General features: G+C 42.7%; 1 protein-coding gene across 1 annotated transcript in view; it reads right to left on the bottom strand.

Moving 5' to 3' along the window:
- The window catches only part of POLN (DNA polymerase nu), a 149,343-nt gene that overhangs the window by 61,335 nt on the left and 62,108 nt on the right, over positions 1–25,900 (bottom strand). Inside the window, exons 10-17 of the mRNA XM_068276030.1 lie at positions 24,450–24,518; positions 21,314–21,374; positions 17,833–17,897; positions 16,875–16,958; positions 12,242–12,334; positions 7,784–7,840; positions 4,734–4,787; positions 3,120–3,185 (exon numbers count right to left, since the gene is read on the bottom strand). Of these exons, the coding sequence (XP_068132131.1) occupies positions 3,120–3,185; positions 4,734–4,787; positions 7,784–7,840; positions 12,242–12,334; positions 16,875–16,958; positions 17,833–17,897; positions 21,314–21,374; positions 24,450–24,518 (549 nt within the window). The remainder of the gene's footprint in view (positions 1–3,119; positions 3,186–4,733; positions 4,788–7,783; positions 7,841–12,241; positions 12,335–16,874; positions 16,959–17,832; positions 17,898–21,313; positions 21,375–24,449; positions 24,519–25,900) is intronic.

Here is a 25,900-nt window from a genome sequence, read left to right as displayed (position 1 = left end):
ATATGGGCAGCATTTGTGAATAGCAGTTTTCAGATCTTGCCACAGATTCTCGATTGGATTTAGATCTGGACTTTGACTTGGCCATTCTAACACATGGATATGTTTTGTTGTAAACCATTCCATTGTTGCCCTGGCTTTATATTTAGGGTCGTTGTCCTGCTGGAAGGTGAAACTCCACCCCAGTCTCAAGTCTTTTGCAGTCTCCAAGAGGTTTTCTTCCAAGATTGCCCTGTATTTGGCTCCATCCATCTTCCTATCACCTTTGACCAGCTTCCCTGTCCCTGCTGAAGAGAAGCAACCCCAGAGCATGATGCTGCCACCACCATATTTGACAATCGGGATGGTGTGTTCAGAGTGATGTTCAGTGTTAGTTTTCTGCCACAGATAGCATTTTGGCCACAAAGTTCCATTTTGGTCTCATCTGACCAGAGCACCTTCTTCCACATGTTGCTGTGTCCCCCACATGGCTTGTGGCAAACTGCAAACGGGACTTCTTAGGCCCCGTTCACACTGCACGCGTTTCCAGCCGCGTTTTGGAAACGCGTGCAGGTGGCCGACACGCACGACATCAGACATTGCATAGAGTGCAATGTCTGATGTTCACACTGCATGCGTTCCGGACCTGTGCGGTCCGGGAACGCATGCTGCATGCATTTTTTGTAAAAACGCATGGCTGTCCCATTCACTTTTCAGTGATGGGATCAGCCACGCAACGCACACAAACGCGGATGGCGTGCGTTCGTACGCGTTGCGTTCCGCACGCATGGCCATCCGCGTTTGTGATGTGAACGGGGCCTTATGCTTTTCTGTTAACAATGGCTTTCTTCTTGTCACTCTTCCATAAGAGCCAACTTTGTGCAGTGCACGACTAATAGTTGTCCTATGGACAGATTCCCCACCCCCACCAAATAAACCCCTCCCCACCAAATGTGTAACTCTACAGTACCCCCCCCCCCCCCAAGTGCCTAAAACTACTCCCTTCCCCCCCCCCCAGTTCCTAACACTAATTTCGGCACCCATATGACTGCTAGGTGTAGCTGATCGCCTACAAACATTATTTCCTATGTAGCGGCTGATCTGCAATTATCTGCATTGGGCACCCAACTCACCACTTGGGTGTCCGACTACCTATAATTTATTAGACGCCAGCTAATCCTAGAACCCCAATGACCTGATTTGACAGAGGGGACTTAAAGAGGAACTTTAAACCAGGATTGAACTTCATCCCAATCAGTAGCTGATACCACCTTTCCCATGAGAAATCTTTTCCTTTTCTCAAATAGATCATCAGGGACGTCTGTATGGCTGATATCTGGTGAAAACCCTCCCACAGTGTGATGCCATGACCATTTCCTGTCTGTGAACCTCATTGCACTATGGGAAATAACAAATGTATCCAACACCCAATCAAGCAGTATTTCCCTCTGTGCATATTAATGAACATTCCACAGAGATCACCTGGCAGGACTAAGGGCTCATTCACACTGGGCAACGTATGCACAAATGCAATTTCATGATTTCGTTTCAACACGATGAAATGCACACCGTAATGTACTAAACCGTATAAGGTGGGGGCAACATTCCATTGACAAAACATGTATGCATCGTGCGCAAGTATGTTTGTGGCCGCATTATAACACAGTGCATGGGAACGCACACTGTAGTGTGAATGGTACGACTTTCGTGCTACCTGCATTAACCACTTCAGCCCTCAGTCGTTTTCACTTTATGCATCCGAGCAATGTTCACATCCCATTCATTAGCCTATAACTTTATCACTACTTATCACAATGAACTGATCTATATCTTGTTTTTTCTGCCAACAATTAGGCTTTCTTTGGGTGGTACATTTTGCTAAGAGCTACCTTACTGTAAATGCATTTTAACAGTAAGAATAAGAAAAAAAAACGGGAAAAAAATCATTATTTCTCAGTTTTCGGTCATTATAGTTTTAAAATAATACATGCCTCCATAATTAAAACCCACGTATTGTATTTGCCCATTTGTCCTGGTTATTAAACCGTTTAAATTATGTCCCTATCACAATGTATGGCGACAATATTTTATTTGGAAATAAAAGTGCATTTTTTCCCGTTTTGCATCCATCACTATTTACAAGCTTATAATGAAAAAAAAATAGAAATATTTCATCTTTACATAGATATTTAAAAAGTTTAGACCCTTAGGTAAATATTTATGTGTTTTGTTTTTTTTTATTGTAATTTTTTTTAATTATTATTAAACATTTTATTTGGGTATTTTTGGGAGGGTGGGATGTAAATAGTAATTTTTGTAATGTAAATATGTTTTTTTTTTTTTTATGTAGATGTAGTTTTACTTTTTGGCCACAAGATGGCAACCTTAGGTTTGTAACGTACGCTTAGAGGGACATAGGGCGGACGTAGGAGGCATAAAAAGATAGGCTTTCGAGAGAAGCGGTCGCTTTTTCTGCGGGGGAGAGGAATTAGTGATCGGGCACCATAGCCCGATTCACTGGCTAACGAACCGTGGGCCGGGAGCACAGCGCACATGGCCTCCTGGACGTAGCTTCTATGTCCAGGAGGTGAAAGTAGTTAAGGACACTATGGGCTTGCTTCACTAAACCGCGGTAACTCATAGCACGGGCGCGCTAGTATTTTTGAATGTGTTTTTGCGCACAATCGGACATTTCGGCGAGCAATCACTAATTTCCACACGCATTTGCAAATTTATGTGCGGGATTGCGAATTTTCGCAATATTCGCAATTGTGCGCAAAAACGCTAGCGCGGCCGTGCTATGAGTTAGCACAGTTTAGTGAGTCAGGCCGAATGTGCGGTGCAAAATAATGGACAGCCCTGCACATAAGAGTGAATGGGCCCTAAAGATGTCACCGCGTGTGATAAATTTCAAAATGTAACTCGGGTTGAGGAAAGATTTTACAATGGGCAATCACTGAGTAAATTATAAATATTTTAAAAAAGCAATATTTGATTCTCTACATTATTTTCACTACATTTCCTCTTAATAATTCAATACGTTCATATTTACTTTACTATAAGAATAATTACATTCCACAAAGCTACTTATGGAAAACTATACAGTACAGTATTTATGCATGATTTTATGGTCTTCCACTTACAGGGTGCTTTGCTGAGAGCCGGCCACTTACAGTTCCAGTCTGGTTCCAGGTGGGAGTAACACAACCCTAACAGATGTAGATACTTCATTACTGAAATTGTCACAAAAATGTCATGGCGAAAGTGCAATGCTAAACAAACCCAAAAACTTTTATATCTTATAAGCAGACTAGTCACTAGGGAGGGATTAGAACCCTCAACAGTTTGTGGTCAACCTACCTGGATGAAAGTATTTCCAGGGAGTGAGAAGAAATTCTCCAGTGGGAAGATACATATCAATAAACATCTAACAGAAGTTAAGGGTCCCCTTCTGAGGTGTGACCTTCACCAAATGAATGGCAACACGGGCTGCTGTCTGTACAAACTGTTGAACTTTCCCAAAACAGCCCAAAAATGGAACGCATCATTGTGAACTGGCCCATAGGAAATCTGTCGGTTTTGACCGTTTTCTGTATGGTGCTTGGATGGTAAAAATGCAGGGCAATGGATGCAGTGTGTGGTAATCCCAGGCAGGTGGATGCGTTCTCTCATATAGCCTATGGCAGGCATGGGCAAACTTGTTGAGGAACTACAAGTCCCACAATGCATTGCAGGAGTCTGACAGGCACAGCCATGACTCATAAAGGCAAATGCATTGTGGGATGTGTAGTTCCTTAACAGCTGGAGGACCAAGTTTGCCCATGCCTGGCCTATGGGGTAACGCATCTGCTCCAGGCTACAGCGGGCTACAGTTCATGGTGAACCAGAACTCCTAGGAGTGTGTAAGGTACTAAAAAGGACCAAAAAGCCCTCTTACTAAAATGCTATGTAAAGCAGAATTGAAAAGCAAAATTAAGAATGTGTACATGTATCAGAGCAGAGTGTGGCTTCATGGAAACACAGCACAATAGGAAAGCCTTGACTTGTAAAACTTAAAGAGTTTTCTCACTGTATTTATAGAATAACCTTTTTTTTGCACCCAGCAAATGAAGTGCAGGACTTTTTGGCACTTGCTGCACGCTGCACAACGCCGAAGCTTGGCACAGGTATAGCAGTAATGCTATGGTGCGCAGCCCTGCGCCTGAGTAATTCGGAGATCCAGCTATCGCCGGACTCCTACTTACTTCTCCCTCTGAGTTGCTACGACTTGGAGGGGGAATAGTATGTAACACCATCCCCAATTTGTGCTGCAGCAGGGTGAGCCGTCATTCGGCGACTTTCGACCCCCAACCCGCAAGTGATCTGTCCCCACCAATGCTAATCTCCTTTCTATTGTTCGCACCACTCCTCTGCCTGCCGTGTGACATCACATAACATAGCAACACAGTGCGTCAAAGGTGTGTACACACCTTAACTGCTTGGGCAACAACTGATACGATGGCATGAGATATGTAGAACTTGGAGGAGCCTTTATTTTTAGGTATTTCAAAGACAGACTGACACTATGCAGGTCCTGCAAATTGTGCTTCACCAGAACTTATCTTTACCTAACACTACCTCTTAATGGACATTATTTTGATCTATAAACCCAAACAAAAATTAAAATATACCGGTGACATAAACAAAATAAAAAATATATATATATTTGACATTTTTGACAGAATATTCTTCTTTAGAGCTTCACAATCTTTGTCTACCTTGGTCATATAGGCTGAAAGTCCATCAATGAAGGTTGATTTGATCTTCTGTATCTTGAATAAAACATATAAAAGTGAAGTACAGTTTAAAGATTTACGGCAGTCATATACCTTGCCTCAGTTACGTGTTGGTTTGGATGTGATGGAAAAAAAAAAAGACAAGAATACATAAGGTAAAATTAAATATGTGAATGCAGCCTTTGGCCCAGATTTACTAAAGCTGTAGCAAAGTTTGTGTACTTAGGTAACCGGAGTCATGCGAATTAGGAGAACCATGCTACGCTGCCAGTGGTAGGAATTGTAAAATTGCTGTGCGCTGCCTCTGCAGGTCAATCTTACAGCAGTTGTTTGCATCAGGTCCCTGGTCTCTGAATGTGGCTGCACATCAGGCGATTTTATGGGCCGATCGACCTTCTGATTCGATAATTTTATCGAAACAAAAGGAGAATTGATTCAGCAGCATGCTTTGATCGATTACAGGCCAAAATGGACCAAAAAGGATCGATCAGACATGCTGAAAAATCTGTTGCAAGAGTCTGATTGGCGGTAACGCCGTTCAATATCACAACTACTGACGGACACCCAGATGGTGTCTCCCCAAGCTTAAAATGTCCCCTGCGCCCATGTGCGGTATTTTAAAGTCCCACCCCTCCGCCAACACGATTCCTGGACTCCTCAACCATTACAGCAGTGTCCGCTTTTACAGCAAGTGCTTGTATCACATGACACCAGACGTGTTTGGCTTCACACACACGCCTAGTGCCACGCAGTACAGGCACTCACGGTTAAAACGGATACAATGGTGACAGCAGGGGAGGACAGGAATCGTGCCGGTGGACAGGGGTGATATTAAGGATCATGGGCACCTCGGAGACATTTATATCTTTGGGGGGCAGTCAGGCAGGCAGCGGAGGCGTCGGGCCGATTTCTAATAGGTTTCATGCTAAAATCTATCGGAAATTGGTCTACAGTGTATGGGCAAAAAACAGATTCCTCTCTGATTAGATTCGATCAGAGAGAGATCTGCCTCATGGTTGATCTGCCCATAAATCGCCTGATATATGGGCACCTTTATGCCACGTTTACACTTCATCAGTTGGCAGTGCATTGCGAAAAAGATTTCAGTTAAAATGCGTTAAGTGTGAACTGTGCCATTGGGAAACATGGGCATTACTTTGAAAATCAGTTGTCCTTTCTGTTATAACTGAGAGCAACTGATTAAGCGTAAACGGGGCCTTAGGGCCCGTTTCTACTAGGAGCGGTGCAATGCGGCTACATAGCCGCATTGCACCGCAGGTGTCCTGAAACACATGCACGGCAATGGAAGGGTTCCACTGCGTGCATGTTGTGCGGAGCGGTGCGGACCGATCCGAGAATCTGCAGCATGCTGCAGATTCTCGCACGGCCGCATCCGCCCGCAGCCGCGTCCCATCTCCTCCAATGACTTCTGCATTGGGAGATGCGGAAGTGATGGGGCCGGCGGCGGAAGTGATGCAATGCAGCAAGGTAGCCGCATTCGCATCACTTTGTAATGGAAACCCGCCCTTAGGGTAATACGGGCTTTTTAGTTAGGGTATTGGACAAGAACAGGGTTAGTGACTGGAAATTTAGGATTAGGTATAATTGAAGGGAAAAGGTAAACATTGGGCAAATGGGAAGGGGGAGTTAAAGAGAAACTCCGACCAAGAATTGAACTTTATCCCAATCAGTAGCTGATACCCCCTTTTACATGAGAAATCTATTCCTTTTTGTGGTGAAACCCCTCCCACAAGAAACCCTTGAGTACGTACTCCTGGCAGTTTCCTGTCTGGGAACCTTGCTGCATTGTGGGAAATAGCTGTTTACAGTTGTTTCCAATTGCCAAAAAAAAAACATGCAGCAGCTACATCACCTGCCAACAGTAAAAATGTCACCAAAATGTCAGAATGTAAATCAGTGATTTAAAAGAATTTTACAATGGGCAAACACTGACTAAATCATTTATACATAGTTATTGTAAAAATGAAGCACTTTTTTTTATTACATTATTTTCACTGGAGTTCCTCTTTAAGGTTGGGCTATCAGGAGAAGCAGCATTCAGTTGGGGTTTAATAGCTTCTGGGTATAGAGATCAGGTGTTCTGACGCCAGTGTCAGTTCACTGTCTGCACAGCTTTCACAGGTGTAGGTGAATGAGTCACAAACTATAACAGCTCTGCAGCGCACAGCTGTCATTTTAGAAAAGGAAATAAAAGATAGTAATCTCCATATTCCTCTCAGCTCAGGTATCATGTAAAGGAAATGTATTGGATAATATTACCACAGAACCTCAGCCCAGCATATTATCACACATTCGTTGTCTGTGCAGCTGTGAGGCTGCATTATTCAGTCACTACGGAGCTGCAACGATAAGAAAAACACAACAGACTCCAAGGGAGTAAACAATTCTGTTTTCCTGAAGCCATCTTCACCACACCTGACCTGAGCAAGTTTTTACACTTCTCAGACACATCTGTTTCTCAAAGAGTAACCTTATAGTCTAACAAAATGAACTGTATTTACTGCTGTTAAAGGATAGATGACCCGGGGCAAAGTTACCCAAGGTAAGCAAAGAGGTATGTTCATGCTGGATGCACACAACTCTGTGCGTTGTCTGTTCCTCTCCTCGTTTTACACCCAATTCCCGTAATCACTCCTTGAAAATGTGACTTTTAGCTAAAGACATATTTTGACACAGGAAGAGGCAGGCTTGTTCCCTCCCATTGCCTCCTCTTAAGAAGACTGAATGGAGCAGGGAAAAGGGGGCATTGGTAAGTTGATAGGAAGGAATATTGCAGCAATCCTGCCTCTTCCTGTCTGGAAATGTGACTTTAGCTAAAAATCAAGTTTTGATTACAGGGACCAGAGGAACAAGGAGAGGTTCTGGCAATGGCCAGAGGGTATGTGGATCCAGCATGAACATACCTTGGTGCCTTAGGTAGCTTTGCCTCAGATAAGGTGTGCTTTAAGATCACTATAACTGTCAAGTATGAACATAAATGCTCTATGAGGAGAAATTAAATGAAAGCTTACCTGTCTAAACTGCAATATAATTTTGGGAAGCGGATGTAAATCTTTCAGAAGATGCAGCTTAAAAAAACAAGCAAACAAAAAAATAAAAACATATAGGTATTTAGTGAAAGCTTGTCAAAACTGGGGAAGTAGAAAAAGAGCATCTAAAAATACAGGAGGGGGTCTCCGTCAAAGAAAACTGAATGTTAATATGATTTGCAGTTTACAAATGCTGACACAATGGGCTTGATTCATTAAGCTGCACTGTTAAGCAGCGCACCTTAAGGTGTCCATACACTTATAGATTTGCAGCAGATTCGACCATCAGATAGATTTCTGTCAGATACCTGTCAAGTCAAATCTGACAGGAATCTATCTGCTGTGTGTCACACACTAGGAACAGATTTCCAAAAGATAACAGACTGAACGCTATTGGAAATATATTGAAAATGCATGCATCTAAATGCATTCTTGCACCATTAGATCCAATGCAACTCTATGGGCCATGGATCTGCTGCCGGCAGCAGATCGACCTAGATTTTCCATCCCGTCACATAGATCAAATTGATCGAAATCGGCTGCAAATCGATCGATTGGCTGATTTGAAAGAATCAATTTCAGATCCATCGATTCTATAGAATCTTATCGATCGATGGCTGAAATCGACCAGTGTATGGGCCCCTGTAATGTGAAAGAGTGGCCACTAATGCATGTCTTACATAGCAGTGCTCACTGCTTTGTGAGGAGCGTGCCTTCCTTAGGAGCGTGCCTTACTTAGATAGGAGTGTGCCTTTCTTAGTAGGGTGCCTTAGTTAGATAGGAGCATGTCTTCCTTATTAGGGTGCCTTACTTAGATAGGAACGTGCCTTCCTTAGTAGGGTGCCTTACTTAGATAAGAGCTTGCCTTCCTTAGTAGGGTGCCTTACTTAGATAGGAGCGTGCCTTCCTTAGATAGGAGTGTTACTTCCTTAGGAGCGTGTCTTACTTAGATAAGAGCAAGCCTTCCTTAGTAGGGTGCCTTACTTAGATAGGATCGTGCCGTCCTTCGGAGCGTGCCTTACTTAGATAGGAGCGTGCCTTCCTTAGATAGGAGCGTGCCTTCCTTAGGAGCGTGCCTTCCTTAGGAGCGTGCCTTACTTAGATAGGAGCGTGCCTTCCTTCGGAGTGTGCCTTTCTTAGGAGCGTGCCTTCCTTAGGAGCGTGCCTTACTTAGATAGGAGCGTGCCTTCCTTAGGAGTGTGCCTTCCTTAGATAGGAGCGTGCCTTCCTTAGATAGGAGCGTGCCTTCCTTAGATGGGAGCGTGCCTTCCTTAGATAGGAGCGTGCCTTCCTTAGGAGTGTGCCATCCTTAGATAGGAGCGTGCCTTCCTTAGATAGGAGCGTGCCTTCCTTAGGAGTGTGCCATCCTTAGATAGGAGCGTGCCTTCCTTAGATACGAGCGTGCCTTACTTAGATAGGAGCGTGCCTTCCTTAGGTAGGAGCGTGTCTTCCTTAGTAGCGTGCCTTACTTAGATAGGCTCGTGCCTTTCTATACATAGTAACTATCTAAGGAAGGCACACTCCTATCTCAGTAAGGCACACTCCTAAGGAAGGCATGCTCCATACATAGCAGCGAGCGATGCTATGTAAGGCATACATTAGCGGCAGCTCCTTCACATTAAAGGTGCTCTGCTTTAGCACTGCAGCTTAATGAATCAACCCCAATATGCACGTTTTCTCCAGAATCTCAGATCGGTTTAATTTAATTTCACTTTATCCAGACAATTTTCACTGAAGATATCATCTGATTATGGGACCTATTTCTAAAGAAGGCAATCTGTGGATCACCTGAAGGATTCCTGCAGAAATTATGGAGAATTGCAGGTTGCCATGGTGTCAATCGTAACCATTTTTTTGCCAATGTCCTGTGATTTCCACTATTGCTAATAATTAACAGTAGTAAGGACTGATCGCCGTATTTGTGCCAAAAGAGTTGTCAGGATGAGGAGGTTGGATAGTGTACTTGTTAAGGGCTCTGCCTCTGACACAGGAGACCAGGTTTTGAATTTTGGCTCTTCCTGTTCCACTAGTTCTGCAGCAGTTTTTCTGCATCCAGATTTCTGGATGTGGCTATTTAGTGCCTGTTTCCTCTACACGCGGATTCTGGATGCAGACTCCAATGTATGTCTATAGGTCTGTTTCCACTAAATGAGATTTGCAGATTTCTGTGTCATGCATTGTTTCCCATACAACGAACATGTCAATTGAAGCAGGCCCATAGACATTCACTGGAGTCAGTTTTTCTGCATTCAGAATCCGCGTGTAGTGGAAACAGGTCCTAAGCCAGCACCTATTTAGTAAGGAGTCCTTAGGCTAGACTCCCTAACACTGTTCCTGCCTACTGAGTTGGCTCTAATGGCTGCATCTCAAGTGCTTTTATTCTCCCAGTAAAAAAGTGCAATATAAATGTTATTTGTCTTGCCCTGCCATTACCGAGCCCCTGTCTATCACTGCACAACCTGTTTAAAGGGAATCCAAGGTGAGAGTGATATGGAGGCTGCCATATTTATTCCCTTTTACTCAATGCACATTGCCTGGCTGGCCCCCTGATCCGGTGTCTCTAAAACATTTAGCCATAAACCCTGAACAAGCATGCAGATGAGGTGCTCTGACTCAGGTCTGACTGGTTTAGCCATATGCTTGTTTCAGGGTTGTGACTCAGACACCACTAATGCCAGAAGATCAATAGGACTGACAGGCAACTGGTATTGTTTAAAAGAGAATAAATATGGCAGCCTCCATATCCCCACAGGTTTAAGCCACAAGAGGCTGTAGTTCTGCAGGCTGGGTCTCCTGCTTTGCCCACAAATCACTGTCCTCCTACTACACATTGGGAGAGAAGGCAGAAAAGGTGTGATGAGGTTATAAGAAGAGGCCAAACCCTTGCAGGATGAAAGAGGTCTGCCTTCCATCATTTTCGCACCACTGCTACCCGGTACTATCAATACAGCCCATTATCAATAGGGAACATGCAAGAGTCGGCTTGACTTGCCACCAACTGATGCCTGGCACCCATTACATATTACTCTCTTTTGCTTTGCACTACTACTTACCACCCACTGCTACCTTGGCACCCAGCACTTGACACCCACTGCAACTTGGGTGCCACTCACTACTTTTCATATACCACTAGAATCTACCTATCACTAACAGGATGCCCATGGAATCTACCTGTTACTACCGGTCCATCACTAGAATATTACCAATCACTATCTTGTTGTTGCTAGTATCTGTCAGTACATCTGTCAGTACATGCCTCTTACTAGATAACTATCACAATTTGACTATTGCTAGAATTTAAATACTACTTGGCTGACTCTAGAATTTGGCTATTACAATCTGTTTATCGATAGAGCCTTCCAATCACTACCTGCCTGTCACTATAATCTGACAATCACTACCAGTCTGCCAGCACAATCTACCAATTGCTTCCTTCCTGCCACATGACAAGAATCTACTGATCGTTACTGTACTTGTCTGCCATTAGAATCTATCACTACCAGCCTGCCTCTAGAAGCTACCTACCAGTCTATGCCTATCACTGGCATTCTTTGCCTATTCTTGATATCTGCTTGTCACTGGTAATATTGGACATCATTGATGCTTGCTTATCATTGGTAGTGATGGACCTGTCTAGGAGAATTCATGGAGAAGCATGTCATCAGTTTGGTCAGGTGATAAATATGTAAGTCTCTGATTTGCTAGACATGATCGTGTGATAAAGCAGGATGTGATCACAGTAAATAAGAGCTGAATAATCAAATCACATGCTTCTCCATGAGTTCTCCTAGACATGACCATCTCTAATCATTGGTAATATCTGGGCATCAGCGGAACTTGCCTGTCCTGCTTGCTTATTAGGTTACTATGTGTTTTCAGAGTGTTTTTTTTTCTTTCAATTTAAATTTTGACATTGCTACGTCTTGATGTGCTGCACTGTGGCATGAGGGGGAGTGATGCTTGCTTGTGTCCTGATAATGTATGGGTAGGGAGTGTGGCACGTTCATGCAGTGCCTCCAGCATACAAGCTAGATTCACATACTTCTTATGCAATGCCCAGTATTTTAGCCTCGTCAATAATATGTTTCAGACACGCACTTTTCGCTGCCCTTTCTTTGGTGCTCAGATATTCTAGGATCCTACCAATACCCATGTCAATATTTCAGAGGCTAGCACTTGGACTGGGCAAATTATTTATACTGCTGAATCATTATTGCCTGACTGGGTCGACTGTTGTACCTATTGCAGGATAAGTACACTAACATTACAGTACCGTATAACAAAGCCTCTTCAAAAAGTCAAGAAAAACACTAAGTAAACAAAACGTGTGTTTTTCAGTAAAATTATTCCTCATGATTTTATATTGTACTTTCATACAGATAATGCTTAAAGATTCTTAGACAAAAAAAACAGCATTCCATAAGACAAGGCAGTAGTTACCGCTGGCTCTGCTGTTGATGGGAAGCGGCACAGATTTGTCTGAGGAAGCTTGACTTTACACTGAAGATGCAAACGAAACTTTTCATAGAGAACCTATATAAATGAAATATAATAAGCCAAGGGAGACCAGTATAAGAAAAGAATTAAAGTAAACCTGTAAGTTTAAAAATAGTTCAATTTACATACTTACCTCAGTGTAGGGCAGCCTCTGAATCCTCTTCCCATGTGTTCCTTGAGACCACTGATACAGCGCTTGCACCCTCTGACCGCACTATGCTGGATACCTTGCGCCTGCACTGTAGGATTAAGTTGATCCATGCTACTGCACCAGCATATTGCACATGCGCAGTTCGGCATACTCGTTAATGGAAGAAGCAAAGCTTCACGCTCAGACTGGTATACCAGCATAGGGGATGCCCGTCTAAATTCAATAAAATATGGGACAGGTGGCTAGATAAAGTTATCTGAACTGCTCTATAGTGATGTATAGGCTGTCAGCTGGCCTGTTTCTCCTCTCCTTTCCTCCAATTCATGATCCCCACCTCCCCTTATCCAATACCCCCCCTTCCCCTCTTTACCCTCTTCACTGAGCCTCTCCTCCTTCTAACTGACGTATAATCTGTCCTCTCTACTTTTACAATCTTCCTCCTTCGACTCACTCATGCCTTGAAACTCACATTCAGCACTCGTGGGTATGGCACACATCAGCTATGTTTATGGTAAACTGTATGATGTCTGTTACACTCTACCTTTTATGGTTCTCTACTACAAATCTGGTTATGTATTTTTACTTAATTCATGTTTGTATATTCTGTACTGCTTTTATATATTCAATAAACCTTTTGGTCAATGAAAAAAAAAAAAAAAAGCTTCATGCTCTCTTCTACAAGCCCTCGCGGATGAGTTTCAGGGGGTCCCAGCGCTGGACTGGTGGAGTCGAGGGAGACAGGGTTAGCCTCTGGATTATCCAGAGGCATTCCCCTACTGAGCTAAGTTCCTACTTGGGGCACTTTCTTCCCCTTCAGGTGCCCTTTAAGCATCCAATGTTTTGAAAACCTGAAATATTTTGAAATCAAGGACAAAAATGACAAACACCCCATTACTTTCAATACTAGTACTATTTTCAGTCATTTCCAATCAAAGGTTTCCCTTCATGGCTATAGCTCTGAAAAATTGCATGAAAGACTTACATGTGGAACATTTAAAACCATACATCAACGCTTACTTATATGAGGGCCCGTGTGACACCACTGCCGCGTATTCAATGTCCACCCTGCCTGACTAGTTTCTCTAAACAGCCTCCTTATAGAGAGCCCTGTTTCTTTAAAATCCTTTAAAAAAATGCTCAGAATGATCTCCCCCAAACTGGATGAGGTCCTCCATTCTACTTTCATAAGTTTTGTTCAACTCTACGAAGAATACATTTAGAGCTAAATGGAACTAACATTTTGGACTTCTAAGTAATGGAAGAAATATTTTGGACTTGTATCCACTAAACTCTACTCTTCCATTTATTTTTTTTCTTTCTATCTCTTCCCCCTACTTCTCCCCTCTTCCCTTTATGTTTTTTTTTCTCTCTTCATTTTCTTCCTTTTTATTTCCTTATTTTTTTCATTCCATTTTGTGCTAGGTACATCTCCAATCTCCCGAACCATGATGCAAGCCTGTATCTTATTCACCAGACTACAGATATATTTTTTTTTCCTGCCTTGAACAGAAACAGATTATGAGGAAATGGGCCCATGTAAACTTTGGTCCCTGACTACCATCTCATACACAGCTTCCCTTCACCTATTGTCCCATCCCTTAACCTTTTAGACTGTAAAGGCCTGTACCCACCTCACAATTTTCCTGATGACCGACTTTTTTTTGAGCGACAATCAGTCGTTTAAGTGATCTTGCGAAGTGGGTGCAGGCGCACGAAACGTTGCTTAGCGTCACGCGACGATGACGACCATCACATTGAATCTTTACAATCTCAGACAACTCCTGCACACACAACTCCAGTACCACAATCGCTTGAAGTCTCGTTCGCGTCCGTTGTGTAGTGTTGCGCCGACGTCGCACATACCCACGGGCCTGGAAGATGGAGAAGGATGGATTGAGGGAACGCTCGTTGTCAGGAAGACGTCACTGGATCCATCTCTCTGCATCGCGAGGTGAAAACATAGCTTTAGGCTGATAGGCCAGGGATCTCTTTCCCTCTTGCCTCTCAATGCTGAGTAAAATGCATACATATCTTTCACCCTTATGTAAAAATCTGTAGTTGACCTGTTCACTGCATCAGCTGTAATTCACAATTGTCTTGTATTACTGACTGTTGTATTATGTATACTAGCTGATTGCCCAGCGTTGCCCGGGTATGTATTTGGCTGGTGTTGGCTCCGCCCACTTTTTCTAACCCTAACACACAATTACTTAATGACCAAGTTTGTGAGCTTTGCCATCTTTGGCATCAATAATTTGCATTGAAATGAAAAAAATCTGATTGGCTGTTTGCGGTTCCACCCCCTTTTCTGAATTTTAACCCCAGTCTCCCAATGACCAATTGTACCAGGTTTGAGGCCTGTGCCATTAACAGTGCAAGAATGGTAGCAATGAAATATTCCACTTGTAAAGCAATAGGTGAAGTTTTATTCACTTTTATAGGCTTCACTCACTTTTCTAAATAATAATCCCAGTCACCCAGTGACCAGCTGTGCAAAATTTGAGATCCCTGCCATTAACAGTGTAAGAATAGCTGCAGTTTATATTTTCCCATGTAAAAAGTTAGTTGTTTTTGGCTCCACCCTTTTTTTCTAACCTTGACATACAGTCACTCAATGACCAAGTTTATGAGCTTTGGGGTCTTTGGCATCAATAACTTGCATGTTACCATTTAAATTAAAAAAATCTGATTGTCTGTTTTTGGCCCGCTCCCTTTTCAGAATTTAAACCCCAGTCTCCCAGTGACTGACTGTACCAGATTTCAGGCCTCTGCCATTAAGAGTGTATGAATGGCAGCAATGTAAATATTCCCCTTGAGAAACAAAAGGTGAATTTTGATTGGCTGCTGTAGGCTTCACCCACTTTCCTGAATATTAGTCACAGTCACCCAGTGGCCAACTGTGTCAAGTTTGAGAACCCTGCCAATAACAGAATGGCTGAAATCAATCTAACAAATCTGATTGGCTGTTTGTGGCTCCACCCCCTTTAGTGAATTTGGAACCCAGTCACCCAATGACCGACTGTATCAGGTTTGAGGCCTCTGCCATTAACAGTGTAAGAATGGTAGCAATGTAAATATTCGCCTTGAAAATCAATTGGTGAATTTTGAGTGGCTGTTGTAGGCTCCACCTACATTTCTGAATATTAATCCCAGTCACCCAATGGCCAATTGTTTCAAGTTTGGGAACCCTGCCATGTACAAAAATTAAGTTGTTGGCGCCGCCCACTTTTTCTAACCTTGACATACAGTCAGTTATCAAGTTTATCAGCTTTGGGATCCTTGGTATCAATTGAAAATATTGAAAAATAAAGAAATCTGATTGGCTGTTTGTGGCTCCACCCCATTCTGAATTTGAACCACAGTCACCCAGTGACCAACTGTACCTGGTTTGAGGCATCTGCTATTAACAGTATAAGAATGGTAGCAGCTTAAATATTCCCTTTGAAAATTAAAAGGTGAATTTTTATTGGCTGTTATAGGCTCCACCCACATTCCAAAATCTTAATCTCATCCACCCAGTGACCAACTGTGCAAAGTTTGAGATCCCTGCCATTAACGGTATAAGAATGGCTGTAGTTTATATTTTCCCAGTAAAAGTTGTTTTTGGCTCCTCCCACGTTTTGTAAACTGAACACACAGTCACTCAATGATCAAGTTTGTGAGCTTTCAGGTTCCCGGCATTAAACATGTGTGAATGGAAGCAGTTTATCTACCAAGGAAATCTGATTGGCTGTTTGTGGCTCCGCCCCTTTAGTGAATTTGGACCCCAGTTACCGACTGTAGCAAGTTTGAAGCCTCTGCCATTAACAGTGTAAGAATAGCAGCAGTTTAAATATTCCCCTTGAAAATCAATAGGTGAATTTTGATTGGCTGTTGTAGGCTCCACCCACTTTCTTGAATCTTAATCTCATTCACCCAGTGACCAAGTGTGGCAAGTTTGAGAACCCTGCGATAAACAGTCTAAGAATGGCTGCAGTTTACATTTTACCATTTAAAAGGAATGGCTGAAATTTTATTGCCTGTTTTATGCACCGCCCACTTTTCCTGGATTTGTAGCCTCGGTCACCATGTGACCAACTGTGCCAAGTGTGAGGATTCTGGCTTGATTACTGTGAGAATGGCAGCTTTTTACATTTTTTCCATTGACATGAATGGGTGAAATCTGATTTGCTGTTTGTAGCTCCGCCCACATGTGCAGGGGGGCTCCGAGACCCCCAGAACCTATCATGCCAGGTAGTAAGGGATCTGTATACCAAGTTTCGTTCAAATTGGTCAAGCCGTTTTCCACTGATCGCGGCACATACACACATACATCCGATTTTATATATACTGTATAGATTGTATTGTAATAGTTGAATTCTGTTGTACAGAAGATGCTGACTATATAAATTATTAATAATAATGATAATATGTAATCATGCCCACCTCCCTGAGTTCTTTGCTGCTTGTTAAACGGAACTTTTCTCCTGCTGCAAGGTGTGCTTCTTGCTCCAAATCTTTAAGATGTGACTGTAAAACAATGTCATCTGTTAAATGCATGTAGTAATTATTGCATATATAAAGCCAGCTGTTGTTGGGAATAAAGGAATCTGTTTACTTCAGCACTTTACAATATTGAACATACAGAGACTGTGTGTGCAGACCAGACATGAGGCACTGAACAGCCCTGTATGCTAGCTCAGGCTTGTGTTATGTAATAGACATTAAATGGGCCCGATCCAATTCACTGTTTCTCTAAATTTTCTCCTTGGTGATATTTTCAAAGTGTATCAATAAAATGCCTTCTAAGCCGTCAACAAGCAAGAAAATACTTAGAATAATTTTTACAGTACTTTTTCATCTACTTTTTGGTACTTTTTCAATTGCAGAGTGCTGAAAAATAAGTGGAATGAGGACACGGCAAGATGACCCAGAAGGCTCTATAGAATCCAAAGCCTTCCCTCTACATAGATAGTATCTTTTTTTTTTTTTTTTTTTATATACAGCTCAGATTAAGGATCACTAGGTTGACTGCACCATGAATGAAAACAGTCTGAATAAAGGCACAGGCCCCTGTTCACCTTTGTAGTTAGTGATATGGCTCAGAAACGTGCTGCTGCTGCAGTGTGGTCAATTTACTTGCGTTGGCCATACATGGGTTAATCTTTCTGGCAGATTTCATCACTTTTTTGGGGGTGTTCCAGTAATCTATTGCCCTAAACCCTTAATCAAGCATCTACAACCAATCAGTCATGGGCAGTTTAGGGTGATTGGACGACGTGGAAAATTTTGTCCTGCGCAAACAGAGGGAGAAGTGGCAGCTGATTCATGGCTGTGGGGTGCTGTACTGCATTTCATGAGTATGCAATTGTAAAATACTTAACAGCATCATGTTATTGCTCACCCCCAGAAGTGCCGATGTCTTCTTTAGCTCTTCCTTGTTTACTTGTATTGGTTGATTTTCCATTACTAAAAGATAAATATTGATACACAGAACTTATCTCATGAATATTAACTCATGATTTATCTCACACAGGCCTTGATTCACTAACTTGCAGCAGTAAGACTGCCATGTGCAGGCAGCGCATGGCAATTTTACTGACACTAACACTGACATTGTAGCACGTGATACGCAGATAGCATGACCTGTGTTATATGAGTGTAAGTAATATGAGCGTTTGTAGGGTAATGTGCATTATGCTATTAACTTAGGCAATGCGAGCTTCGCTAATTGCCCAACGTGTGCTATGCTGTCAGCATCAGTAACGTCAAAAAAGTAGTTAGGGCCTTATTTGCTATAATTAATTTGTAGATACTCTATTGGGTGTCATCGCTGGGCCGGGCTGTGCACACGTGTGTCTTCTGTGTAGCAGATGAGGCGCTCTGTTGCTATGCGGGGTGGCGCGATGGAGGGATGACAAACGGCGCTTGGGTGACATCACCCGGCGGGTAGGGGAGCGGAGCGAACTAAGGGATTGGCAGGGGGATGTGCACAACTGTAGTTGAGTAAATTTGCCCGGCGGATCGCTTGAGGGTTGGGGGTCGCCGGCTGCCGTACGCACGCCTGATTGTAGGCCGGAGCGGTCGCTATCAGCTGCTTCAGCCGACTTAAAGAGAATCTGTATTGTTAAAATCGCACAAAAGTAAACATACCAGTGCATTAGGGGACATCTCCTATTACCCTCTGTCACAATTTCGCCGCTCCTCGCCGCATTAAAAGTGGTTAAAAACAGTTTTAAAAAGTTTGTTTATAAACAAACAAAATGGCCACCAAAACAGGAAGTAGGTTGATGTACAGTATGTCCACACATAGAAAATACATTCATACACAAGCAGGCTGTATACACCCTTCCTTTTGAATCTCAAGAGATCATTTGTGTGTTTCTTTCCCCCTGCAGCTATCTTCCACTGAAGTGTCAGGCTGTTTCTTCCTGCAGAGTGCAGACAGCTGTGCCTGTATGTAATTCCTCAGTATGTGAAAGCCCAGCCAGCTCAGAGGAGGATTTATCCAGCTTGTAAAAGATGAGAGAAGAGAGAAGCTGCCCTAATCTAAATAATACACAGGCAGTGTGCAGAGAGGGGCCTGGAGAGGGGAGATGCATCACAGAACCACAACACTGAAGAACTTGGCAGCCTTCCAGACACAGGCTGACAAGTCTGACAAGAGAGAGATAAGTTGATTTATTACAGAGATGGTGATAGTAGAACATGCTGCAGTAAGCCAGAACACATTAGAATAGCTTTTGGAACTTGTAGGATGATAAAAAACAGGATGCAATTTTTGTTACGGAGTCTCTTTAAGTCAGGCGTGGCAGAGCCACTTCTGACAGAGCTTTTTCACTTTGTCCATCATGGCACATTGGACGGGCCTGCCAAAACAAGCTCGTGAGTCTTTTCGTTAAGTCAGGCATGTGTCCGAGGCTTAACTCCTGATATATCTCTCCTTTTGTGACGTAACTCATGACTTTTGCCTCCTTATCTGCTTATTTCGTGAATTAGCACTCTTTATAGTTGGGATGCAAAATAAATAAGGTGAGATAATTCAAGAGAAAAGCTTTGTGAGTCAAGCCTTTTGTGTCATTCACTTTATGCAATCAGGCCTTCATACATACAGTGGTTTGCAAAAGTATTTGACCCCCTTGACGGTTTCCACATTTTGTCATATTACTGCCACAAACATGATTCAATTTTATTGGAATTTCACATGAAAGACCAACACAAAGTGGTGTACACATGAGAATTGGAACGAAAATCATACATGATTCCAAACATTTTTTTTACAAATACATAACTGCAAAGTGGTGTGTGCATAATTATTCGGCCCCCTTTGATCTAAGAGCAGTCAGTTGCCCATAGACATTGCCTGATGAGTGCTAATGACTAAATAGAGTGCACTTGTGTGTAATCTAATGTCAGTACAAATACAGCTGCTCTGTGAGGGCCTCAGAGGCTGTTTAAGAGAATATTGGGAGCAACAACACCATGAAGTCTAAAGAACACACCAGACAGGTCAGGGATCAAGTTATTGAGAAATTTAAAGCAGGCTTAGGCTACAACATTTTTTTCCAAAGCCTTGAACATCCCACGGAGCACTGTTCAAGCGATCATTCAGAAATGGAAGGAGTATGGCACAACTGTAAACCTACCAAGACAAGGCCATCCACCTAAACTCACAGGCCGAACAAGGAGAGCGCTGATCAGAAATGCAGTCAAGAGGCCCATAGTGACTCTGGAAGAGCTGCAGAGATCTACAGCTTAGGTGGGGGAATCTGTCCATAGAACAACTATTAGTTGTGCACTGCACAAAGCTGGCCTTTATGGAAGAGTGGCAAGAAGAAAGCCATTGTTAACAGAAAAGCATAAGAAGTCCCGTTTGCAGTTTGCCACAAGCCATGTGGGGGACACAGCAAACATGTGGAAGAAGGTGCTGTGGTCAGATGAGACCAAAATGGAACTTTTTGGCCAAAATGCAAAACGCTATGTGTGGCGGAAAACTAACACTGCACATCACTCTGAACACACCATCCCCACTGTCAAATATGTTGGTGGCAGCATCATGCTCTGGGGGTGCTTCTCTTCAGCAGGGACAGGGAAGCTGGTCAGAGTTAATGGGAAGATGGATGGAGCCAAATACAGGGCAATCTTAGAAGAAAACCTCTTGGAGACTGCTAAAGAATTGAGACTGGGGCGGAGGTTCACCTTCCAGCAGCCGGACAACAACCTTTAAGATAAAGCCAGGGCAACAATGGAATGGTTTAAAACAAAACATATCCATGTGTTAGAATGACCCAATCAAAGTCCAGATCTAAATCCAATTGAGAATCTGTGGCAAGATCTGAAAACTGCTGTTCACAAATGCTGTCCATCTAATCTGACTGAGCTGGAGCTGTTTTACAAAGAAGAATGGGCAAGGATTTCAGTCTCTAGATGTGCACTTTTGCAAACCACTGTATAGTGTTAGTGTGCGTGTTTATAGATAATGGAAGTTGCTGCTGTTTTTTTTCTAGACTTCCAACAGTAAAGATAATGACCTGCAGGCTCACAGTGGATCAAATAACTTGAACAAATTTTCTATTTTTTAACCTCTCACTTTGTAACGTTTGATTTATTTTGTCCCCCTATTACCATCTTTCTGTAAAGTTACTCTTTATATAAGGCAGTGGCTGATTAGGTCTGTTAGTACTCTTACAAGACCAACATTTACTGCACATTAAACGAGATACAAAAATATAAATAAATAATTTAATCACAGAGACAGAATGCAATTTACCTCATTCTTCATTTAACAGCAAGTCATATGATGTATTGGTCTTTTGCAACACTTATTAAATGTATCCATAAAAGTCATCTCATTACGTTAACAAAATACCATTTATGGTTCTTACCAGCTAGAATTGCAGTTAATGGAAGTTCTATGGTGTAAAATAAATTCCACAATCCATCTGCCTGTAACACAATATAGATCTTATTTTAATTATTAGATAAATATCCTCAAAACCATTCTATTATTTCTACGTGAGTACAGCAAAGAACTGCTAAACTGCCACTCTATAAATCCCTGCAATGTGTCTGTGTGCCGAATAATCTGTTTCCCAAATTCGTTTCATGTCACCCGGGCGCTCAGAGCTCTACGGCACAGAAGGGACAATACATATTACAGCATCACCTTTTCACACCTGCATATTGCAAGCTAAAAGGTCACAGCTCTGCCTCTGACTGACGCTACAGAGTGGAGGGGAGCAGGCATGGCGAGTGCGCTTGCAGCAAATTGATTGAAAGGTTAAATAGGCCCAGGTCTAAAATGTCAGGGGGGAGACCTGTTCACAGTCTTATCACACTTCTATCTTATAACACTGATAGGATGACATCATGTTAGAAATAGTTTGCTGCATAGAGATTACTCTTAAAGGACACCTGAACTGAGAGGGATACGGAGGCTGCCATATTTATTTCTTTTTAAACCATACCAGTTGCCCGGGAGTCCTGGTGATCTCTTCAGCAGCAGTAGTGTCTGGATCACAAACCTGAAACAAGCATGCGGCTAATCCAGTCAGACTTCATTCAGAAACATCTGATCTGCTGCATGCTTGTTCAGGGTCTTTGGAGGCAGCAGATCAGCAGGACAGCCAGGCAACTGGTATTGTTTCAAAGGAAATGAATATGGGGTTTTTTTTTTTTTTTTAATTAACTTTGCTCCCTTGGCAGCCCTGGAGAAATTCAAAGAACTGCTGAAAGAGATGCCCCAGAATTCTTGTCTCTCTATACACGCTACAGGAAATGTGGATGGGGGGGTTGGCCCTAGTGCTGCGCTCATAGCACTCGTGGCTATGCGGACTGAGCAGCCGCAGCCAGCTCCGGCGACCATCTTTGTGCAGGCAGGAGAGCCGACCGGTCGGGAGCCATTCGGGGGGCTATTGAGCGGCGGGGACCCGGCGGAACGGCACGGAGGGCGCGGATGGCGTCCTCTGTGTCTTCCAAACTGATGCAGGTATCTAACTTTTTTTATTTTGTGTTTTAAATTTGGCCTCGGAAGTCCTTTAATGACAAGCTGACTTATAGAAACGTCTTGTTAGAGCCTCTTAATGGCTGCAGGACGTTTTATAACTCAGACAGTGCTGCTGCCGCTGTGCGCGTGCACGTGTGCGCACCCCCGCGCGTGCACATGCGTGCTCCCACGTGTGCACGTATTTGTGGGAAAAATAATGCACCAAAGAAAAATGCACCTTTATTTCCAAATACTATTTTGCCACAATACTTTGTACTAGGGACATAATTAAAATGTTGTGATAACCAGGACAAATAAGCAGATAAAATGTGTGGGTTTTATACACAGTAGCAGTGTTTATATTAAAACTATAGGGGATGAAATAGTGTATTTTTCATTTTTTCCTTGTTTTTCCCTTTAAAATGCATACAAAATAAAGTAATTACTGAAAACAAATATCAACCCCAAAAAGCCCAATTGGTGGTGGAAAAATCAAGATATAGATCATTTCATTGTGATTAGTAGTGATTAAGCTATTGGCAAGTGAAAGGGATGTGCACTGAAAGGTGAAACTCGCTCCTGTCTGTTAGGGTAAAAACGCCTTTGGGGTGAAGTGGTTAACTGCTTCCAGACCAGCGCGGTTCAAATCTCTGTTCTGCTTGTGACTGCACGGCTCTGACAGGATGTAGACTTAAAACAATCGTCCCCGCGCAGTCCCACTATTCCTGCCGATCAAGCTGCTCTGTCCCGTGCGCAACCAACTGGCCCTGCTGTCAGTATGACGGCAGAGCTCTGAGAGCCAGTCAGGCGCCGATTCCATTGGCTCCTGATCCTGTCATCACTGTAAGCCAATCCCATTGGCTTACATTGATCTACGGGGTCAGGAGTCAATGAAAGTGGCTTGTGACCAGCAAACAGCGCTCTACCATCATAGAGACGGCAGAGAGAGGGATCCTCTGGCGATGTCAGAGCGGCGTTATTTGTCGGTAAGTGACGTTTTACGGTACCAGCAGTCTTTGGTCCTTAAGGGGCAGACACTGCTGTTAAAGAGACTCCGTAACAAAAATTGCATCCTGTTTTTTATCATCCTACAAGTTCCAAAAGCTATTCTAATGTGTTCTGGCTTACTGCAGCACTTTCTACTATGACAGTCTCTGTAATAAATCAATGTATCTTTCCCCTGTCAGACTTGTCGGCCTGTGTCTGGAAGGCTGCCAAGTTCTTCAGTGTTGTGGTTCTGCTATGAACTCACCCTTCCTGGCCCCTCTATGCATATTGCCTGTGTGTTATTTAGGATTAGAGCAGCTTCTCTCTTCTCTCTTATCTTTTACAAGCTGGATAAATCGTCCTCTGAGCTGGCTGGGCTTTCACATACTGAGGAATTACAAACAAGGGCAAAGCTGTTTGCAGGAAGAAAAGAGCAGCCTGAAACTTCAGTGCATGGGGGAAAGAAACACACAAATGATCTCTTGAGATTCAAAAGGAATGCTGTATACAGCCTGCTTATGTATGGATGTATTTTCTATGTGTGGACATACTGTACATCAACCTACTTCCTGTTTTGGTGGCCATTTTGTTTGTTTACAAACAAACTTTTTAAAACTGTTTTTAACCACTTTTAATGCGGCGAGGAGCGGCGAAATTGTGACAGAGGGTAATAGGAGATGTCCCCTAACGCACTGGTATGTTTACTTTTGAGCGATTTTAACAATACAGATTCTCTTTAAGCAAGCAGTATGTGTTAGAACTGATTTCTCTCTGTCATCCTCGGGGAACAAAATGAGAATTTCCCATTCAAGCCAGTGCTGAGTTTATGCATCACTCATTCAATATTCAGAAACAGATGCTTGCTTAAAACCCACATGGAATTTTAGCTGTTGAACAATCCCTTATTTTCTGAATCATTAAACATAGTTTAAGCTTTCTTTGACTAAAATATTAGCTTAGCAGTTAGTACGAAGAATAATTTAAATAATCCACCACCTCCATCAATTGCTTTGCTATGTAACCTTGAGATGTCCAATGAAATACCTCACCTGAAGTTTGCACCTGAGTCTCTCCATCAGACTGTAAAGCAAATTCAGTCTCTTACAGGTATCTTGTTGCTGCAAAACAAAGACAAGAGCCATTCATGCCTGTATATACACCCATGGAAGGAAGTCTGTGATGCAAGGGAAGGGGTGGGAATCCTTCCTTCCTCTCACACAGCACTGTGCTCATTGCTGGTGGTTGCATGAGCTATTCTGACTGATGAAGATCGTAATCTGCTAATTACGGTTACACAAAATTTCACGAAAATTTTCGCAATACGTCATTACGATTTGGAAATTCAATTATGTGTAATCAATTGGTAATTTCGCCTAATTTTCACGTAATTTTGTGCCAATTTAGTGGTTAATAGCAAAGCCCCCATACATGTTACCGACCATCATGAAAATTGTTAAAAAGGAATAGTGGAAACAAAAAAAAATTCCATTTCAGGACCATAGGCTTACACCCCCTTAGTGACCAGGCTATTTCATACAAATTAAGGCTCTGCAGCTTTAAGTGCTCGCTGCAGAGCAATACTACTTAGCACACAAGTGATTCCCCCACCCCCCTTTTCTTCCCACCAACAGAGCTTTCTGTTGGTGGGCTCTGATCCCTACTGGCATGTTTGTTTATTTTTTTTTCTCAGCCTATGAGAGGCGATTGCTCTGTGAGCCTCTCTAGGGGACAACCGAGTGACATGGCTGTCCCCAGTACAGCGTTGATGTATATAACAGCGCTGTACAATGTAAATAGACAGTAGTTTCGCTGTCTAACAGTCTCCTAGCGGATTTCCTGTAAAACCTTGCCCCAGGACTTGACGACTTTCAGCATTAGGCGGTCCTGGGGCTGCCACTCTCCTGACGCCAATCAGCATTAGGAGGTCGTCAGGGGGTTAAAAATGCAAAGGGAAAATGGTTTTTAAATACAGAAAAAATAGTTTGAAATCAATTTTTTCCTTTGCATATTTTCTCAAAAACTACAAGGTCTTGAAAAATGTTTTTCTAACATGGTCCCACTATTCCTCTTAGTATATGTAGCAATTTTGGTGACGGTAGCATGTATGGGGTCTTTGCTATTAACCACTAAAGTCAGCACAAAATTTTAACCACATTCTTGAAATACGGTTCTTGATTACGGTTACAAACAAAATAAATTACAACTTTTCCTGAAATTCTGTATTATGATTTTGCATCGTAATTGGGTACTAGGATGTGAGATTACAATGATGCAAAATTTGTGCTTATCACTACCTCTGACACCCCCTGGTGCATACATGATAAAAGGGAGCCACAGTAATTTGGTAATTTTGAAGCGAGAGATAGCTGCTAGTAGATTATTGGTAAAATTACCAATATTCTACTACTGGGCAGAGATACTTCTGGTCAAATTTACTCATGTTTTGCTATTGCTAAACTTAAACCTATTCTCACACGAGCCCTCCCTCTATCAATGCCTA

Source organism: Hyperolius riggenbachi, chromosome 1 (genome assembly GCF_040937935.1).
Source record: "Hyperolius riggenbachi isolate aHypRig1 chromosome 1, aHypRig1.pri, whole genome shotgun sequence".
Lineage (NCBI taxonomy): Eukaryota > Metazoa > Chordata > Amphibia > Anura > Hyperoliidae > Hyperolius > Hyperolius riggenbachi.
The sequence above is the reverse complement of the archived record's forward strand: the minus strand, read 5'-3'. Positions and strand labels throughout refer to the sequence as shown.